General features: G+C 46.5%; 7 protein-coding genes across 7 annotated transcripts; 3 read left to right on the forward strand and 4 right to left on the reverse strand.

The window, feature by feature from the left end:
• Positions 1-24: 24 nt before the first annotated feature.
• On the forward strand, positions 25-9,256 carry atmA (DNA-binding protein kinase TEL1; the record flags this gene model as incomplete). Its single annotated transcript, XM_065604831.1, has 9 exons — positions 25-103; positions 162-204; positions 275-1,612; positions 1,726-2,057; positions 2,113-6,556; positions 6,610-7,000; positions 7,080-8,141; positions 8,208-9,183; positions 9,237-9,256. The coding sequence occupies 9 exons, from the start codon at positions 25-27 to the stop codon at positions 9,254-9,256; spliced, it is 8,685 nt and encodes a 2,894-aa protein (XP_065461731.1).
• Positions 9,257-10,054: 798 nt separating this feature from the next.
• N7455_004543 (uncharacterized protein) lies at positions 10,055-10,791 on the reverse strand (the record flags this gene model as incomplete). Its single annotated transcript, XM_065604832.1, has 2 exons — positions 10,055-10,631; positions 10,718-10,791. The coding sequence occupies 2 exons, from the start codon at positions 10,789-10,791 to the stop codon at positions 10,055-10,057; spliced, it is 651 nt and encodes a 216-aa protein (XP_065461732.1).
• A 966-nt stretch (positions 10,792-11,757) lies between these two features.
• On the forward strand, positions 11,758-12,603 carry N7455_004544 (uncharacterized protein; the record flags this gene model as incomplete). The annotated part of the gene is made up of 1 exon (XM_040956813.2): positions 11,758-12,603. The coding sequence occupies one exon, from the start codon at positions 11,758-11,760 to the stop codon at positions 12,601-12,603; it is 846 nt and encodes a 281-aa protein (XP_040812832.2).
• Positions 12,604-13,677: 1,074 nt separating this feature from the next.
• Positions 13,678-14,181, reverse strand: N7455_004545 (uncharacterized protein; the record flags this gene model as incomplete). The annotated part of the gene is made up of 1 exon (XM_040956815.2): positions 13,678-14,181. One exon carries the CDS (start codon positions 14,179-14,181, stop codon positions 13,678-13,680), a length of 504 nt encoding a protein of 167 aa, XP_040812822.2.
• Positions 14,182-15,078: 897 nt separating this feature from the next.
• Positions 15,079-16,351, forward strand: N7455_004546 (zinc-dependent alcohol dehydrogenase; the record flags this gene model as incomplete). The annotated part of the gene is made up of 4 exons (XM_040956758.2): positions 15,079-15,203; positions 15,256-15,304; positions 15,359-15,515; positions 15,579-16,351. 4 exons carry the CDS (start codon positions 15,079-15,081, stop codon positions 16,349-16,351), a joined length of 1,104 nt encoding a protein of 367 aa, XP_040812756.1.
• A 1,171-nt stretch (positions 16,352-17,522) lies between these two features.
• On the reverse strand, positions 17,523-17,978 carry N7455_004547 (uncharacterized protein; the record flags this gene model as incomplete). Its single annotated transcript, XM_065604833.1, has 1 exon — positions 17,523-17,978. The coding sequence occupies one exon, from the start codon at positions 17,976-17,978 to the stop codon at positions 17,523-17,525; it is 456 nt and encodes a 151-aa protein (XP_065461733.1).
• Positions 17,979-18,047: 69 nt separating this feature from the next.
• On the reverse strand, positions 18,048-18,872 carry N7455_004548 (uncharacterized protein; the record flags this gene model as incomplete). Its single annotated transcript, XM_040956744.2, has 1 exon — positions 18,048-18,872. The coding sequence occupies one exon, from the start codon at positions 18,870-18,872 to the stop codon at positions 18,048-18,050; it is 825 nt and encodes a 274-aa protein (XP_040812831.2).
• Positions 18,873-20,211: the final 1,339 nt, after the last annotated feature.

Consider the following 20,211-nt stretch of genomic DNA (forward strand, 5'->3'; position numbering starts at 1 on the left):
CCCCCCCCCCCCCAAGAAGACGCGATGGGGGAGGTCTTTCTTGACAAGACGATTAGCCTGCTCTCGTCAGACAAGCAGAAGGCGCGCTCGGATGGTTTGGCAGGTTTGATACTTTCTATATCATCTCATTGCAAAAATGCCGGTGCTAACTCACTTGGCAGACTTAAAGCACATCTTCCAGCAGAATAAGAAGAGCTCCAAGCTGTACGTAGTCAACTACCCCCAAAGGAACCATGCAAGCTATCAAAGACTAACCAAGCTTCCAATTACCTAGACAAACACTCAATGACAAAGCTTGCCACAAGATCTTCGAATCACTATTCCGTTTCGTCGCAGCAGAAAGGTCAATATATAATCGAGCCCAGAAATCCACAAACACCCCTTCTGCATCGCGGCTCTCGACATGTGCTTCCGTACTCCGAATGGCCGTTGACCTCTTTCTGAGGAATTTGAGAATCAAGACGGTCCGCGCTATCGTTGATCACATTACTGAAACCATACCAGTCCCTGGGGAAGGTCTGTGGGAACCCTTGAGCCTGGACTATATCAAATGTCTGTCTTCGCTTCTACGCTACCGTCCTCACACTGAGCATCTTGACGGGGAAGACTGGGAAAACCTCATAAGCTTTTGCCTTGCCAGTATTAGCCTCCGGGAGAACGAAGAAAGCCAATTGAGTATTCGAAGCGGCTATCGATCCGTTCCCGAAGATCAAGATGTCAGCGATAGCCGTTCTACTCCTTCAAGGGTAACCGCCGCCATCCCAGTCAGCAGGGAAAGGCACAACGGCAATAGAAATGTCATTGAAGAAGTTGTAAACTGTATTCAACTCTTGACAACGAGTCCGAACCCTCCTCTTCAAACTACAGCCCAAAACATACTTCACGGGCTTTCGGAGTTTGTCGAGTCATCTGTGGCTGGAAATGCACACCAGCTCGCCTTCAATAGCATCAATGCAGTCGTTACAAAAGTCATGTTTGATCAATCCGAGCTTGTCCGTTCTGTTCTCTTGGGCCTGATCCCAGTAATTCGACGCCTATGGGCCACTAAGTTACAGATTCTCAAAGAGGAGTTACTTGCCACTTTGATGCTGTCCATGATCGTCCTCGTGGACACTGCTCGAAAAGACCCATCTGAATCTCTGGCACATGACATCGAAGGATTGGCCAGTACACTTCATTCAGAGTATGCCAAACGGTCAGAAAAGGAAATCCTACAAATCGATGAAACAGCACTCTATCAAAATGAGGTATGCCAGAGCAGACCAGTGTATGGACCTCGCCTCGGAACTGCTAGATCAGAGCATAACTGGACAGACCTCTGGTTGACTGCAGAGTTGTTGAAGCTCTCAGACGGTATACATACTCGAATCAAGTCTGGCTCAGCACGCGACGGCTCAAGCAAAAGGCAGCGCTTCAGTTCTGAGATCCAGGATGTATTTCGAGACGCGGTCTCGGCTACAGGTACAAGGAGAATATGCGCATTACAACTCATCCCATTCCTCGAATCCGAGATTGACATTGAGACGAAGGAGCCCTTCTTCAAGCAGCTTGTTCTGAACATTCCTGACGGCAATGGCGCCATGTCATCCTGGACAATGGTTGCTCTGACGAGGTACGTAAATAAATCATGACTGGAAAGAATACCTGGAAGGACTCTGGAAATACACCCAGAGGTACCTTACCAAAAGCTCAAGAAGAAACGCCCTAACTTGAACATAATAACAGTATTGCGAACGGGGCTACTGCCAAATCGCCTGTAATTAGGGCTCACTGGCCACGAGTAGTCGAATTTGCTACGCGTGCATTCTCATCTCCAGTGACATCGAGAGCTGCATGTAACCTATTGAGTATGGTTTTGCAGTCAGACTTATTGGATTACTCAATAGCTATGGAGACAACGCGATCACTCTTGACTTCTGCCAATGGACCATCTGCTATCTCAGACTCGTCTTTAAGGCTGTTGGCCTCAATTGCACGAATGAAGACACAACTTGATCCTGGGTCGGCCCAGCAGGCATCGATACAGATATGCGGCTGGCTAAGAGAAGTCTGGGCTGGTATGACACCCCAAAATGGTTATTTTATGATTTCTAGCTCTGACAAATTCCGCAGGTTCGGTGACCGATCGAATCCAGACAGCTCGAGTAGCTGCATATGCCCGTCCGTTGGACTTGCTAGACCTTTTTTTGTCGTGCACTAACCGATCCTTTGCCATTCCTCGTTACCAGGTCACAGGACCAATAGGGCATATAGCCCGCACTTGGTTCTTTCTACACGAGAACCGCGAATTGTTGGATTATGGCTTTCATACGAATTCTGCCGCAGTAAACCCCTGGGGTCTGCAGGAAACATGGTCCTTGGAGCTTTTCTCTAGGCAAGACCCTGATGACATAGTGATCTTGGATCTACTTCGAGTGAGATCTGAGTCGTTTTTACACGCATGGCACGCTATGAATGAAGAAAAATCACATATCACTCCGGATAACTTACAGATCATGGCGTCCTTTTGTGTTGTGGTTTCCCTCTTCATGGCATGTCTTCCTCGATCATCGCAATCTCAATCCCGATCACAAGATCTGCATCAGAACTGTCAGAGTCTGTGGAACGCTATATGCGATTTTTTGGCAGCTCATACTCAAGAGCCTGCTTTCGTGCAATCTTTCTTAGACTTGCTGTCTCCGCTCCTCGGTTCTTTAACGAGTTCAGACACCCCGCCTGCCATCCAGACTAGTCTTAAAGAGCTTGTTGCTCCACTCTCAAAAACACTAGAGCATTTCCGCCAGAGCTCAAATAGTCCATCTACAGCCGAAGATCCTATGGATCTGGACGACCGATTCATGGCCGAAACCCCAGTAGCGACTGATGAGACTATTCTTGCCTTGAACCGGAATTCTCTGTCTGTCTTCCTTGACCCTGTCGCATATCAACGCTGTGTAACCATCCAACTCTCGATATTTCTTAGAACCCAAGCAGATTCCCACTCGTCATCTGTTGTTGAATACCTGACAGGCTTGGATGAAGCCGATATCCTGGCAGCCCAAGCTATTTTACCTGAAATTTTCCAGCTCTGCTCGAAATCGGAGCCCTCAGAACTGCTCTCCATCCTGGAAGATTTGGGTGAAAAGTGTCTACAGTCTTATGAAATGGAGCGATGTGAGGCTTCACATTGCGTTTGCATCCGCATGATGACTAGCTTTGTCGACTCCTGGACAAACGGGCCTGACGATACCTTGAAAGAGTCGGCTATGGACTTGTATAATTGGTTTATGGAAGTGCTGCTGACTCGGAAAAGAGCTGCGCCGAAAGTTTACATTGCCTTAGCCGAGCTCATCCAGGGGGTGATTGGCACTTGCCCCTCATACGGCAATCAGCAGTCTCTTCCGTCGCCACGAACAAGTTTATTCACAATCCTCCGAGAAGGTGGTGTTCAGGTCAAATTCAGCGTTGCAAAATTCATCCCTGCTTTATTTGAGCGGTTTCTTCTCAAAGACCACGATGCCATCTTCGATGATGTATTAGAAAGCCTCCCGCGAGACCCGGAATGGATCGAGGGAATTGCAGTCCGCCTTTTTGTGCTTTCGCAGTTGGCTTCTCGATGGCACACTTTGCTGCGAAGAAGCATCTACCATTTATTTGAAACCCCAGCTCAAGTCCCGCTATCACTATGGTACGCCGAGAGATGTATGATGTCTGTTTCTCGGACTCTCGGTCTAGAAGACGCTAAAGAACTATTTCGACTTTTCTCGTCTCAAATTCTTTACACATGGACCGAGACACAAAGTATCATGTCTATGCCATTTAGCATATTTGGATATGACAGCCTTCGAAGCATGCTAGTGGATGTCAAAGATGAAATCGTTGGGCAAATGATGATGCGTGCCAAGGAACAAGAGACAATTGAGCTTGCGAAACACCTCAAGATTCCACATCTCGAGCTCTTGGCAACCTCTTTTCACAAGGCCGAGGCATACAGCATTGCACGAGATATCAGTACCCCTCCGGGGCAGGGTAGTCAGCCCAAGGGTGTTGAGATCCGTCTGCGGAAACTTCTGGGGACAGACCAGTTCGTGACGCAAATCGAGAGCCAGTTCCCACTGATTATCGCGACATTTTTCAAATCCCTCGACTACTATGACCAGATCGAACGAGCATTCTCAAAGCGTCAAAACTTCGGTTATGCGCTCGACATTCAGGCGCAAATAATCAACAAAAGCACCTCTCAAAATTCACTGCCAGCAAATCAACAGCCCTCCTTTCGAGCACGCTATCTCCTGGATGAGATTGAGTTTCTTTGCAGACGCACTGGGTTTGAATTTGAGTCAATCTGGACCCCATCACTGGTGTCTTTTGTGTGCCGTTCGCTGCTTGAATCCATACATCCCGCCCTTGGCTCGCTTCATGCCTGTTCTGTCATCCGCAAAATAAGAATTCTAGCCTGTGTGGCTGGTCCCATCATACTTCAAGACTACCCTCTAGAGATGACACTCAGCTCTTTGCGGCCTTTCCTGGGCGACATTCATTGTTCTGAGGATGCTCTTGGAGTTTTCTGGTATCTACTCGGGGCAGGGAAACCATATCTCCAGGTCGCACCAGGATTCACTGCAGGCATTGCTGTCTCGACACTGGTCACTCTCCGTAGAATATTTTCGTCATTACCTGAAAACACGACTCAGGAAAGTCAGTTCAGAACAGTGCAGTCAAATGCAAAAAAATTCTACCAATGGCTGGTCGAGCTCCTTGGAGAGCTCCGTTCTTCCGATTGGGATGCAGAGACGAAAATATCATTTGATCGGCTTGTTTCACTAGCCGAGAAATTCTCAACATCTGAGGACTCTTCAGGCGGACAGCTTGGGAAAAATTTGGTCTTCGAAGTTCTCAAAGACAGGGATTCTGTCAATTCGCTGTTGAGTAAGCCTGTGGCAGATCTTGTTCTGTCGCTCTTATGTCCCGAATTCGAGCAGACATCCGACACTGGTAATTGGGTCTCGACTGAAGATGTGGATTCTGCTTCCCATGTTGTGTCTCTGTGGCACACACTTCAAACATCCAATGGAGGACCTCAGTATCGACTTTGGGCCGCTCGGGTCATTGGAAGATCCTTCGCTGCCACTGGGAAAATCGATCAATTGCTCCTGCGAGAACAGGATCTCTCACTGTTTCAGTTCCCCGAGTCTTCTCTTTCGTCTGATATTTTCTGCCATTCTAAAGCCAGAATTCTTCGGGTGCTTTGCGATATGCTACACGTGCAAAGTCATTTTGAAGCCGGCCTGGTTGAGCGTACTTTGCAGCTGATCGTCAGCAATATCGCGCATTATCCGGATTTCCAAGGTTGCAGCGAGGTGATTCCCGAATCTCTGATGAAAGCCCTTATCTGGAATCCATACACATGTCCTGCCGTTTTACTTTCAAACTCAGAGCAGGAGAGATGCGAAAATGCAGCAACCAGCGCCTCCGGGCTGTCAGTTGCTGACTGGGCTCGCAGTGTTTCTCTGTTCTTATCGAATGCTGCTTTAGAAGACCCAGTCATTGGCTCCCTTCGCAAAGTTCTCAACGTGACTCCTGGCTTAGCAGTGCAGCTGTTGCCATACGTGGTTCATGATGTTTTGCTCTCAGAAAGGGACGATAAAGGCGAAAGGGGAGAGGTCCGAGAAGATATCTCTGCTGCTTTCCAACAGGTGTTGTCTGAGGCTGGCGAAGAAACACTACCTCACGCTCAGCTTGTGATCAACTGCATTCTATACCTTCGCAATCAACCTGTGCCAGATGAATCAACTATAGTCCAACGCGATAAATGGCTTGATATTGACTTTGGAACGGCATCTTTGGCTGCACATCGCTGCGGTTTGCATAAAACTTCGCTTCTTTTCCTGGAAATACAAACATCCCGAGTTGTTGCGACATCTCGTCGGTCATCTGTCGTTAAATACGAGCCACCGCCTGCTTTACTGCATGATGTTTTCAAAAACATTGATGACCCAGATTTGTTTTATGGCATTCAGCAGAGCTCATCTTTGAACAGCGTCATGGAACGGCTGGAGTATGAAAGCTCGGGCTTCAAAAATCTCCTGTTCCAGAGTGCAAAATACGACAGTGAAATACAAATGTCCGACAATGCAGAATCGTACGGAGTGTTGAAGGCTTTGAATGCTACCAACCTTCAAGGCATTGCCAATACGATGCTCTCCGCCTCCAGCAGTGCAAACGATGCCCCTGTTGCCTTTGACAGCATGTTGCAGGCTGCAACTAGTCTTCAGAAATGGGATATCCCGGTATCACCTCTGGATGCATCGCCATCTGCCACTGTATTCCGTACATTCCAAAGTCTCAATACCTCAGGCTCTCTACTCGAGGTCACTGGCTCAATCGAAAGCGGTCTGTTGACAACATTGGGCTCTCTTCTCAAAACCAGTGGATCCGCTATTCAGTTGAGAAGCTCGATGCGCACGTTGGGAATTATGACTGAGATCAGCGACACTTTGCACTCCGCATGTTCTGAAGATATGGAGGAAGGGTGGCAGAATATTATGGCGAGGAGCAGCTGGTTGAAAACCGAGAGGTGCGTGTTTCCCTTTCCAAGCCTGTCTATAGAGTACATACTGACTAGAGCAGTTATCATGAAGTTGGGGAAATTCTGTCGTGGCATGAGGCGTTGTTCTCATCGATCAGGAAAAATGACATCCTCAAATCACGGGCAAAGCTGAGTCTCGGGGATTCACGACTTCTAGAAGCGAAAGTCATTCGACAATCCTTGGAAATCACAAGAACTCATGGTATCTCCCAAGCATCGCTCAAATCTGCAATGAGCCTTTCGAAGCTTGCCGAACCGTGCGCAGAGTTGGGAATGAACATTGACGGAGCTGCAAAATTCGATCTTGCCAATGTTCTGTGGGATCAAGGAGAGATGACCGCGTCCATTCGCATGCTCCAGCAACTGAAGGGCCAGAATGACCTTCATAAGCAGGCAATCTCCCTCAGTCGGGCTGAACTTCTCGTGACTTTGGTAAGTCCGATGTCCTTTCAGCAGCGGCTGAAAGGAACCCCAAAAGATTTTCCGTCCAAAATGCTAATATCAAGTTTAGGGTCACCACGTTGCTGAAGCGCGCTTAGAAAAGCCCGACTCGATTCTTCAAGAGTACCTATATCCTGCAGTCAAGGAATTGAAAGGAAGCTCTGACGGAGAAGAGGCCGGACGGGTCTATCACGGGTTTGCAACATTTTGTGATCAGCAGCTACTGAACCCCGATGGACTTGAAGATTTCAAGCGAGTGGAACAGCTACGTGATCGCAAGGAGAAAGAAGTCCTTGGCCTGGAAGACTTGATGAAGAATGCCACAGGCAAAGAGAGAGAATACTTGAAGAACTATCGAGCCAAAGCGAAGCAATGGTTCGACCTTGACGACCGCGAATATCAACGTTTGTTGCGAAGTCGGGAGGCTTTCCTGCAGCAGTGCCTCGAAAATTACCTTCTCAGTTTGAGGGAAAGCGACACTTACAACAACGATGCTCTACGTTTCTGTGCACTCTGGCTTGACAAATCAGACAGTGAGACTGCAAATTCAGCTGTCTCTCGGTATCTCAACGAGGTACCCAGCCGGAAATTTGCACCACTAATGAACCAGCTATCCTCTCGTCTGCTCGATGTCTCTGATGACTTCCAGAAATTGCTCACTCAATTGGTATTCAGAATATGTGTTGAGCATCCTTTCCATGGCATGTACCAAATTTTCGCCAGCAGCAAGTCCAAAGGAGGAAAAGATCAGTCATCTCACTCACGTTTCCGTGCTGCGAATCAGCTTGTGGATCGTCTGAAGAACGATAGTCACATCGGTCAGACTTGGATTGCTGTCCACAATGTGAACATCAGCTATGTTCGATTTGCAATCGACAAACCAGACAGCAAATACAAAAGCGGTGCTAAAGTTCCACTGAAAAACTTGGCTACGGGTCAGCGCCTTGGACAAGATGCCATCACCTATAAACTACCACCACCGACAATGAAAATCGACCTCCGTGCAGATTGCGACTACAGTCACGTTCCTACGGTCACGAAGTTCCAACCCGAGTTCACAATTGCTTCCGGCGTCAGTGCCCCGAAAATTGTGACCGCCGTTGCATCCAACGGCGAGCGCTACAAGCAATTGGTAAGTTTTATCTTTATTTGAAGTCCGCCAACGAATGTTCTCAACCAAAAACTAACAAAACAACAGTACAAGGGAGGAAATGACGACCTGCGACAAGATGCCATCATGGAGCAAGTGTTTGAGCAAGTTAGCAGTCTTCTAAAGGACCACCAACCCACACGCCAGCGGAGCCTAGGCATCCGGACATACAAGGTTCTCCCATTGACACCAAGCGCAGGAATTATTGAGTTCGTTCCAAACACAATTCCCCTGCATGACTACCTGATGCCCGCACATCAAAAATACTTCCCGAAAGACATGAAACCCAACTCTTGTCGGAAACACATCGCCGATGTGCAGACCAAATCATTTGAGCAACGCGTCAGAACTTACCGACAGGTAACCGAGCATTTCCATCCAGTGATGAAGTATTTCTTCATGGAGAAGTTCAACAACCCCGATGACTGGTTTAGCAAACGGTTAGCCTACACACGAAGTACCGCTGCGATCTCTATCCTCGGTCATGTCCTCGGCCTCGGCGACCGACATGGACATAATATTCTCCTAGACGAGAAGACCGGAGAAGTGGTGCACATTGACCTCGGTGTGGCCTTTGAACAAGGTCGTGTACTACCTGTTCCTGAGGTGGTACCGTTCCGGTTGACGCGTGATCTGGTCGATGGATTTGGCATCACCAAAACCGAAGGCGTTTTCCGGCGCTGTTGCGAATTTACCCTGGAAGCCCTTCGCCAAGAATCGTACAGCATAATGACGATCCTTGACGTGTTACGTTATGATCCGTTGTATAGTTGGACTGTCTCCCCGCTTCGGGTTAAGAAAATGCAAATGCAAGACAACCAAGCCGGTGATGGACCTCCAGCCCTGCCCGGTGCAGCTGATCCTCTTGTCTCAAAGAGTGAAAATGAAAACGAACCTAGTGAAGCTGATCGTGCGTTAACTGTCGTGGCGAAAAAACTGAGCAAAACGCTCAGTGTCACTGCTACTGTCAATGAATTGGTGCAGCAGGCATGCGATGAAAAGAATCTTGCATTGTTGTACTGCGGTATGTTTCTTTTTCCATATTTGATCATCGGCCACTTTACTAACTTTCAATAGGCTGGGCATCTTATGCATGAGCTTTGTGGCATTTTGTGTGAGTTTTGTTGCGATAGTATTGATATCTTTCGGGATTTTTACATGTGCATATAAGCGAATCAGGGTTAGCAAGACATAGATCAATGGACATATTATCTCCAAGTATAAGAGGGACATAGGCAAGCAATTATTAGCCTAGGCCGTCCAGAACGACATCCAAAATACTGGAGTTGCGTTCTACTCCACCTGACGTACCGACCTACTTGACGGATTCGGTATAACCAAGACCGAAGGCGCTTTCCAACGCTGATATTAATTCCCCATTGAGGCATTGAGGCAAGAGTCGTTGTCACCAACTAGCATAACTCCACCAGAAATCACGGTCCCCTCCTTCTATCACTGTTGGCTAGTTCCTAGGATAGGAGAATATTATCACTATCATCAAATACATTCCACCTTTCTGTGTAACAGTCGTACAGCGGAATAACAAAGTAGATGCCACAAATCGACGAAATGACCCTGTATCAAAACGAATCATGCCACAGCAAACCAGTATCCCTTGATCTGCCAACCAGGACGTGTGTTATGCAGGACAAGACCACATGGGTAGCACATGCTTTTGTTCAAATATCAGTCGGGTCTTCTTACCTAGCAGAATGTTATATCCACATCGATCACCGAGTGCGAGAACATGGATAGTCTCACTAGTCTTACATACAGCTAGCCTTACTAGATGGAAGATGGGAACTACTTTGGGCCAAGATTCGGCTCATGTACAGTACCATCATAATAGTAGAATTTGTTAAGGGTGTATAATCCAAGTCGACTGTGCTTGCGCTCTATTCGAGTAACCCATTCCAAAAGCGAGAGTCACCTTCAAAACAGTCATCATAATCCGCCATTATCTTGTATACTTGACAAAAGATCGTGCGCCGAAGATTTTCAAATGCTTCGCAGCTCAACCCCTGCGGTGCCTCCCCTATTCGCTTTATGACCATATTTATCGTCCCTAATAGCACCAACAGCGAAGGCAGGGAACCCGCAATCAAACCTCTATCGGCCTGGTCACCGTAACCGCCTAGGTCGTAGTGAATGATAAGACCATCCTCGGCATCTACCATCACCACAACATCACCTCCAACACAACCGAAGTTATAACAGAAGTTGACTGGCGGAGAATCGTCATCCGCCCACCGACGGCCAAATATTTCATCGGCATCGTATGCATATAGCTCAACACCGGCATCTACACTCTTCTTCAATCCACTCGGGTCCCATTGAATACCAGTACACTGGACTAATGGAAACCCAACGGTTGTGAGAAATCTTCGCGTGGCTGCATCTGTGAGCCTGGCGGGGAGCTCCGATTCAGTGGGTTTCCAGAGCGAGCCGGCCCCGAAGTGGGCTTCAAGCCAACTGGCGTCAGGGGTTTTCGGAAAAGGTAATTCGTTCTGGCAAAGTTAGCGAGATCTCGTGTGCAGATTGGTGCTTTGAAATTACACCTATCACGATCGATTCTAATATCTTTGCTTGATATCTTGGGTGGTTGAATAATCCGTTCAAAACTTTGCAACATTGAGACAGGTGAAGCGCGTCTCTGACACTATCGAAGCTCTCGAAAACCCACAGAATAACTTCGGTGGGTAGTCCTAATAAATGATACATGAAGAATAGGTGGTTGAGTCTAACTTTTCCTGTGGGTTATTCTCAATATTTAGATCTTCTAGCACAAGCAAACTATGCACCGTACCAGCCTCTTTCTCGTATAAGTAACCAATGGTGGGGCAAGATCTTGCTAATTTTTAAACTAATTCGTATTCGGGGATCTTCTCCAGTGGCTTTTGCCCTTTACCACAAATTAAGCAAAAGAACATGAAGAACATGATATACGGAGTACACCGGGTATAGTATTGAGAGTACTATAATATTGTCCACTCTTGATCCTGAGGGTATAAATGTCAAGATGGTGATCATCCCTGAGCATGAGCATACAGTGGAGCTTCTCGTACTCGGCACTTGCCATCAAATTTGAATTTCCTACAACAATTTATATGGGAAACCATCATGTCGAGCCTTAGCAGAAATAACTGTAAGAGATTAGCCAACAATGATTATGCAATTACTTACCTATATCAACCTGGACACTTTTGACAAAGTCATACTTCCAGGGAATTTCGGGTTAAATATAAGCAACGATCGGCAGCATCAAGGTGCCTTATTTGGACTAGTTCTAACACCCTGCAAGCTCTCACGTGAGGAAATATCCCACCTCAGCTGAATCTGTAAGCTGCGATCGAACCTCTTCATAAAAGCTTCGTGTACAGAGTGCCTAATGCTGACTTTGCTGTGTTTGCTGTTTCTCCTTCCGGTGGAGCATCGTGTCTCTGCATCCAGCGGACTACTTAGCTGGCAGCTCGATACAAACAACCGCTCCACATGGGACATTGTTTGGAGTTGTTCCTCTACCATTTTTGCCTGCACCTGGACGATCATCCATTCAGATGTACCTGGTCGACAGGTTTCTGAGGCACGACAACAACTCATGTGCGTACGCACGTGGCTTATAGCCCTCTTGGTCCCGGAGTTGATTCTGGGCTTTGCCTTTCTAGAGTTGTTCAACGTAATAAACTCCAGGGCTAAATACAACGTGGTCCAAGCAGAGGCAAAAATCAGAAGACAAGCAAGATCAATATCACATGGAGGATTACGGAATGAACCATTTGATGGAGTCCTTGAAAATCCAAACGCTGCGAAATGGACTTTCGCTCAGACTTTCTGCATCAATGCAGGAGGATTGGCTTTGCAGACACAAGATGACTGGATCTACACTGTCACCTGTGAGGATGAAATGGTATTGCTTATCCAATCTGGCATGGTTTCTCCATTGGATCTCCGGGAGCGAGATATTCAAGAACATGCCAAACAAGATTGGCTGGGCAAGCTCTTTACCTTGCTCCAAGTCTCTTGGTTTATCTGCAACATAATCACAAGATGGGCATCCCATGTATCAGTATCACCATTCGAGTTGGCTACCGTCGCCTATTGCCTTTTGGGGATCGTCATATATGGCTTTTGGTGGTTCAAACCAAAAGACATGGGTGCACCGATTATAGTGCCTCTACACTATGATCGCGACAATATACCAGGGGACCTGCACGATGCTATGCATTCCACTGGATGGACGCACCGTCTCGCACCTCTCAAGGAAGAACACATCCTAATTATAGCCTGGGATGCCATGAAGACACCTTTTCTGTCAGACAATGCAGGAGACGTTGAGCTACTGAAAGAAAGACCTATAGAGACACCATCATGGATTATCCATATAGCGGTCATACTGTTCGGTCTTACCAGCTTGTCATATTGTGGTATCCATATTGCTGCGTGAGTTTCTTTCGTCGAGAGAGGTACAAGATACATTTAGATAGATTGGCTAACTGCTACCATTATAGTTGGAACTACACGTTCCCAACCCGAGCGGAATGGATATCTTGGATTGTCTTCTGCTTCGTGGCTGTAGGCGCCGTATGTATCTTTAGCACGGTTAATATCGCATACCTGGCCTTGCTACATTTAAAGCTTGCCAAAAGGCTGCCCTCTTTTATGGAGTTTTTAATTGAGGATACCCATTGGCAAAGGATATTTGACACACATATGTACATAAAACAGGCTGGGGTTGGCCTGTATATTATTGCGCGCTTTGGAATAATGGCTTTGGTCTGTTCGTCGTTAAGAGCTCTTCCGGAAGACTCTTATACAACCATTGGGTGGGTGACATCGATACCGCATTTCTAATACCTTGCAAGCTCGATTTATCCAATACGAAGTACGATGGACAGAGTACGATGGATGGGATACGATAGATCCGTATCTCGTATCCCATATCCCGTGTACGATATACGGTTATACGGCCCCATCAGCCAACGAATCTAATATTCTTACCAATGTAGTGGCCTGATATTCGCAATAGTATTCCAAGTGTGTCTAGAATGCTTATACAATCGTACATTTACGGGTCAGGGTCATACTCCTACAGTATAAAAGCCATTTTAGCATTTATGTATTAACCGGTCCATCATCTCGAGCCCACAACTTATGTGGGTCATCTTGATATCGGAGATTCACAGAGCTCGTATTTCTACACAACTAATGTTTATTTATCTCAGTCGCTAGGCATTCTCACTCTCGGTTCCCTCTGTACATAGTTTGTCTTCTCTACATCTCATCATGCACATAGGGAGGGTTTTCTAGAGCCTCCTTGCGTTAATAGTACCTAGTCTCTAGATCCCTCTGTTCCTTACCATAATCATCTTAAGAAACTAAAAATTGGACTACGTGATAGATAACAGTTGTTATATCCCTGGATGACCATAAAAATTGGCCTATAACAATGACAAAGCATTTATAGAATAACCGAGATCCCAGGAGCAAGCAGAGAGAGCACATCGAAAGACGTCAAACATTAACGCTGAAGGCTGCGTGGGTTTGCGTATTGAACAAGCTGGTTGTAATCCTCGAAAAAAGGTAGAGGCTCCTGGCCATGTCCATTGTGTAGCTCTGCCAGTGTCTCAGCAAGTGTCTTATCTAGGGTTTGTTTTCGGAAAATCGTAGGTCTCTTCGATAGTCGGAGGATGTAGGTAGGGATAAGAGCCATATCTTTATGGGCAGTCTCATAGGCATAGTCATCATTATTGAGGTCTACCACGAAATATGAATGCTTTCCGGGGTATATTTTCACTGCTAGGAAGCGAGTTTGACTGTCTGGGTGAGATTCATGAATGGAATCCTCGAGGTTTGACACAAATGGACGTATCGACCCCAGATAATCCCCAGGGTCGAGAAGGCTGTTGGGGGTATCGCCAAGGATTCGAATTGGCGTTGAATCAACGGTTTGAAGGAAACACTGTATAACATCTGGGATATGACAGATGATACGCTGGCGAATTTTTTGCTTCGAGTCATCCATTGTGAAGATAGAAATGGATGAGGCTGTAGAAGTTTAACGCAAAGAATAAGGTTATGTTGTGGATGACATAATGTAAATAAACAAAGCTGCCCAGGTGGGTTTCATTCAAAGGTTGCTGTTTATTTCAGAGCACACCGCCCTAATTAAATATGCACACAGGGTACATCGTATGCATACATATATGTATGTATATAGGCACCTAAAGTATTCCCAAATAGGAATAGCGTGAGCAGAAGCTGTTTCAATCATGTTCTAACATTGGTTAACCTTCAAACTTTATCCATGGACCTACAGGATCTCAGCCATGGATGGATTCATGTAACAAAGCGGCAAGGGATGAGTCCCAAACCGGAAGGGGGGATTATCTTATAAAATCTATGTGATCATCAATGAGAGGACCTTAGTGGTTCTCCGATGTATATAAAGCCCTTTCCATTTCTCTATTTTTCCTCTACAATATTCTCCTCTAACTCTAGTGTTTATTTCAGCAATGGATGCAGTTAATAATGGATGTATTCAGTTGAATGGAACCGAGGTCCTTCCATGACTCCGCATCTTTCCCCTCAATTCATTCGGACACAAAGAACCACATTATGATAATGCATGGATGAATAGCCAGCTTCCTCGGCATGCACAGCGTGCATCCGGATACAAGCTGCATTAACCAGCGTGTGCAAATGATCCGTCGATCCGAAGGCCCCAAACCCCGCAATTCGTTGATCTAGTTCTCCTCTTTTATGTACTTGGCGCGATAAGGAATAATCTACTTAAGAATCATGCCATTGTTCGATTAAGCGTTCGCTCTGCAGATATATCTCTACTGGAACCCCCAATTGAAGTTAATTTCACAATTCAATATCCGACCTCTTTTCTATCTATCACCAGCAATCAGTCAATATGGCCGCTCCTGAAATCCCCGCCAAGCAGAAGGCCGTCATCTACGACCAGCCTGGGACGGTTTCGACAAAGGTTGTGGAATTAGACGTCCCAGAGCCTGGTACCGGCGAGGTGTTGATTAATCTGTACGCCTTATTTATCGCGAGGTTGATCCTAGAATACTACTGACAATGCTAGAACACATTCGGGCGTGTGTCATTCGGACTTCAGTATTATGACCAACAAAGTATGCACACATCCTATTCTCTTAATGTGCCGAACACTAACTAATACCTGCCAGTGGAGTGCGTTCCCAAACCCAACTCAGCCAGGCCAAGTCGGCGGCCACGAAGGTGTTGGTAAGGTAGTCAAGCTCGGTGCAGGCACCGAATCCTCAAACCTGAAGATCGGCGATCGGGTAGGCGTGAAATGGGTTTCCAGCGCATGCGGGCACTGCCGTACGTACACGCTCTACTCTCCTCAACAACCAAGACCTCAAGCCTAACATCATCCCCATCCAGAACCCTGCCAAGCCAGCGCCGACGGACTATGCTTCAACCAGAAAGTCTCCGGCTACTACACCCCAGGAACATTCCAGCAATACACACTAGGACCAGCAAACTACGTAACCCCCATCCCAGACGGACTCGACTCCGCCGCAGCGGCACCACTCCTCTGCGCCGGCGTAACCGTATATTCCGCACTGAAGCGCAGCAACGCGCGGCCCGGACAATGGGTGGTAATCTCCGGCGCCGGCGGCGGCCTAGGCCACCTCGCAGTGCAGCTCGCGAGCCGGGGAATGGGCCTGCGGGTAATCGGTATCGACCACGGCAGCAAAGAGGGACTAGTTAAGGAATCCGGGGCGGAGCATTTCGTGGACATCACGCAGTTCCCGAGGGACGATAATGGCGCTGCGCTGACCAAGCATGTCCATTCGCTGGCGGATGGGCTGGGTGCTCACGCGGCGATTGTCTGTACGGCTGTGAATGCGGCGTATGCACAGGCGCTGCCGCTGCTACGTTTCAATGGTACGCTTGTCTGCGTGGGCATGCCGGAAAATGACCCGCAGGCTATTGCGACGGCGTTCCCGATTGCGATGGTTGGCAAGCAGTGGACTATTACGGGGTCGGCGGTTGGGAGTCGGAAGGAGGCTATTGAGACTATGGAGTTTGCTGCGAGGGGTGTTATTAAAGTGCATTATCGGACTGAGAAGATGGATGCTTTGACCGGGGTGTTCAAGGAGATTGAGGAGGGGAAGCTGCAGGGTCGGGTTGTGTTAGATCTTTCTGAATGAACGCTGTGTATGTAGGACATTAAATCTAACTTTATCTTGTTTGCGACCATGAACCTTTCGTTTATTTGGTGAAAAATTCTATAACTGGTTGACCAGGGTGGGGTGTGATATTACGATTGGGGTATATATATCTCCTTTGGCTAAGTGCCACATTCGATATTTCGGACTAATTGTATAGGTTGTTCTAATCGAAAACACTGAGAACAATTTCCATTCCGTCAAGTGTTTTTTCGACCAAGAAAATGCAAAAAAATCAGGTTAAAAATACATTTTTTATTTGAGAATTAAAAAACGAACAAAAAAAGAAGTGACCGACGCAGGGATCGAACCTGCAATCTCTTGATTCGTAGTCAAGCGCCTTGCCATTGGGCCAGCCGGCCTTGTTATTGTGAAAGTTTCACAAAATGTGCATTATAAACCAAAAACAAATACCTGAGCATATTGCCCTTACCCTAAGTTATACGGAATCAAAGAAAACACAATCTTCAAAAAAGAGTAGTTAGCCTTTAATAATCTGATTTATCTGCCTGACGATAATATGAGGGAGGTCATATATAAGATGATACGCTAAAGTCCTTTTAGATGTCTCTTTTTTATGCGAAATGTTGAGGCGGATCCTTCTCAGGCTCCCAGAGGCTAGTTATTTAGCCCGCCTGAATTTATTGTAGAGAATAACAGATTACTCCTTCTCTCTCATCCATTATCATGCTCCGTGGAAAACGAGAGTTACGCTGGGAGTGAGACGACTCGATCATGGTGCGCCATAGGCAAAACCTGTTGTTAAGAATGATACTGGATCAAATAAAAAGGAATACCGTTGAAGAATGGCGGAGAGAGCAGCTGACAAGAGAAGAAGAGCTGATCGAATAGAAACACGTTGTTGATTTCTGTTTTACTACATAACATAGACCATCAACGACTATTCAATGATCTTGGAAAATTTAAGAAACAAATAAAAATAGAGTATAGTTTTGATTTTGATTTTGTGTAACATCAAGGCCCCATCAAGCAATGGTAACAGCAAGCCAGGAGCAAAGTGCTATATAAACTTCTAAGAGCTGAGTTTCGGTCAAAGAGAAAAGACACAAATGTTCCACCTCGAAGCACCAAATCCACCCAGATAAAATGCACCATAGCAATTATTGTTTACCATTCATGCAGATTATTGCAGTTAGGTTTCGCTTTCTTCCATCCCAGGCAGCTTCAACGATCGTATAAGACCCGTTATCTCCAAATCGTCCCTAAAGACCTCTTCACGCTGATCACTCTGAGCTGCCACAGAACCAGGCTGAGGACTCATAGAAGTGCGCTCAGTCGATACGGTAGGCTCGTAGTCATTAGTACAGTGCTGAGAAGCGATAGACGCGCTTTCAGTCGACACTACAGGCTCGTAGTAGCCAAGCCGGTACCGAGAAACGATAGACCCTCGTCTAGCCCGTGAACGAAGTTGAGCGCAATCGTCACCATAGTTCCTCGACTTAGAATGATCGGGGGTCTTAATGCAGACCTGTGAAGTGATAGAGTTCGGTGAACGAGGCTGATCGCAACCATCCATATAGCTTCTCGACTCGAAATTGTCAGGGGCTCTAATCCACTTTAGGAAGGTGGCAGCCTCCGGCTCCAGCATAGCTGGTGACCGAGGTTGAACGTATACATCCCTACAGTTTCTCGACTCATAATGTTTGGGGGTCTTAACCTATCCCAGGGAAGTGGTAGACTCCCGTCTAGCTGGTGAACGAGGCTGAGTGCAATCATCTTCATTCCTCGGCTCAACGTGGTCGGAGTGTTCAATCCAGTGCTGGGAAGTGATAGAATCACGTCTAGCCGGCGAATGAGATTGAGGGTATACATCCCCATAGTTCTTCGACTCATGCTCGGGGTTTTGAATCCAGTGTTCGGAAGTAAGAGGTAGCCAGTTCCAGGAGATATCTCCCGCTCTTTCCACACAGTCCCAGAAGACATCCCGCCTTCGAGCAGAACCAGAAAGATACCCATCACAGTCCGTAAACAGGGAATTCCATAGTTTGAATAGCGCTTGTACATCCGGCTTATTAGCCAGTTCCTGTATACGCTCCCATCTTGGCTGCAGATCTTCTAAGCGAGATTTCTTGAACTTAACAGATAGCACAGCCATCTGCTCCAGCGGCGTTTCCGCGTGTTTAATGAGACTGAAGTGTTCATAATCGACATGGTTTTCGATAAGTTCAAAGATGACCTGCAGTTTTGTTTGAATGTTTTCGTATGCGCGCATCTGCTTCCAGTATTGGTCCACAATCGAGGACAGCTCGATGAAGTCATCCTCTCCAAGGTCAACGATGGATTTTGCTTCGGGTCGGACCGTGGAAATGTGTGGTTTCTCGGGTTCGTGGAGCTCGGCGTAGTATTCACCTGGGGCGTCGGGGTTGCAGTACTTCCAGACCCCTTCTTTCCGGGCGTGTTTCTCGATCTCATTCTTCCATGATTTCCAGTTGCTGCGGGTGAGTATCTCGGGGCCTTCCTCTGGATCTCGCCGCATGTTCATTTTTTGCTTGAATATTCCTTTGATGATGGGTTAACTTTTTGTGGTTGGTTTGTAGATGTTAGAAAAGTAAACAGGGTGCACTGGAGTGGAGTGGTGTCTAATTGTGAGTGAATTACCGAAATAGGTGTCGGAGGTCATCCATAGATCCAGGTTTAATACGTCAGTCCAAACCTTGGGAGTAAACCTCGCCGTTCTCTCTAATGTTCCTTTTTTCTTAATATACTATTCATAACAAGAATAGTCGGCCATTTATGGGGCTCTTTCCTTGACTATGTAATTTAATACTAATCTGATTTCACTTAAGATGATATAACGGAAATTATAGTTACGATAACACTACGATATCCTTTTTTTGGATGTTATCACCCATTATTGGTGTTGTAGATAGAAGTTAGATCAATAGTTCATTATTTCGGAGCATGGTGACTATATATTGCAAAGCTGCAGGGCTCTTTTATACCTGTGGACAGACATGAACTACATAATTAGTCTGGCCCGTTAATATAAATAGACTTTTACCATATAATCCTTGCTCGTTTTATGGCTAAGCCGGTGTCCTGTCACAGACAGGCAACATTATAAATTGGCCAGTTGCTGCTAGCAGAACTCGAATGATATAGTTCTTTCTCACGGTTGACATACACCTATCGCACCCTTGCACCTTCGCCTTCTTTCCTTTGACACTACTTAGACAGATCCCTGCATACAATGCCATTGTCAATATACACAACACCCTTGCCGCAGGTGTCCACCTACATACACCGGAACAAGGCCACCCTATAAGCTAAACACGGCACTAATCAAACTAGCCCCCAAAGGATCCAAAGGATCCAGGGTCACAGCCGTGTGCACGGCCCAATATTGACTCTCACGGCCTAAACTCGGCTTGAATTCGAATAATAATATGTACATAATTCTAATCACATACCTGGGCAGAAATGTAGCATGAAAATATCCACTTTTGATTGTGCACGTGGAATCCTTTGTCTTGATAAACTCCCATAGTGTAATATACAGTACAGTATGTAGAATTTATGCCTGATCTTACGATTGGCACACCGCATTTCGCCGGCGCGTTATTGGCGAGCGTTATTGAACTTAACTTGTGCATTGGGCGTGGATTGAGGGGCAGATTTTAAATTAAGATGCCGTGTGGCCCCGATAGTTATGTGTATCCGTATCCAAAATGTTAGGACGGAGTACTCCGTCAATACATAGATCATCGGATGTGCGAAGCAAAGCGATCGGACGGATCTGGAACTCAAGATCTAGATTTGGAATTATGTATCCATGGATGACCCCCCGGTCTTGATCTTGGCATTATATTTTGGTCTTGCTG

This window comes from Penicillium solitum, assembly GCF_028829755.1.
Source record: "Penicillium solitum strain IBT 25940 chromosome Unknown utg000003l_segment0_segment0, whole genome shotgun sequence".
Lineage (NCBI taxonomy): Eukaryota > Fungi > Ascomycota > Eurotiomycetes > Eurotiales > Aspergillaceae > Penicillium > Penicillium solitum.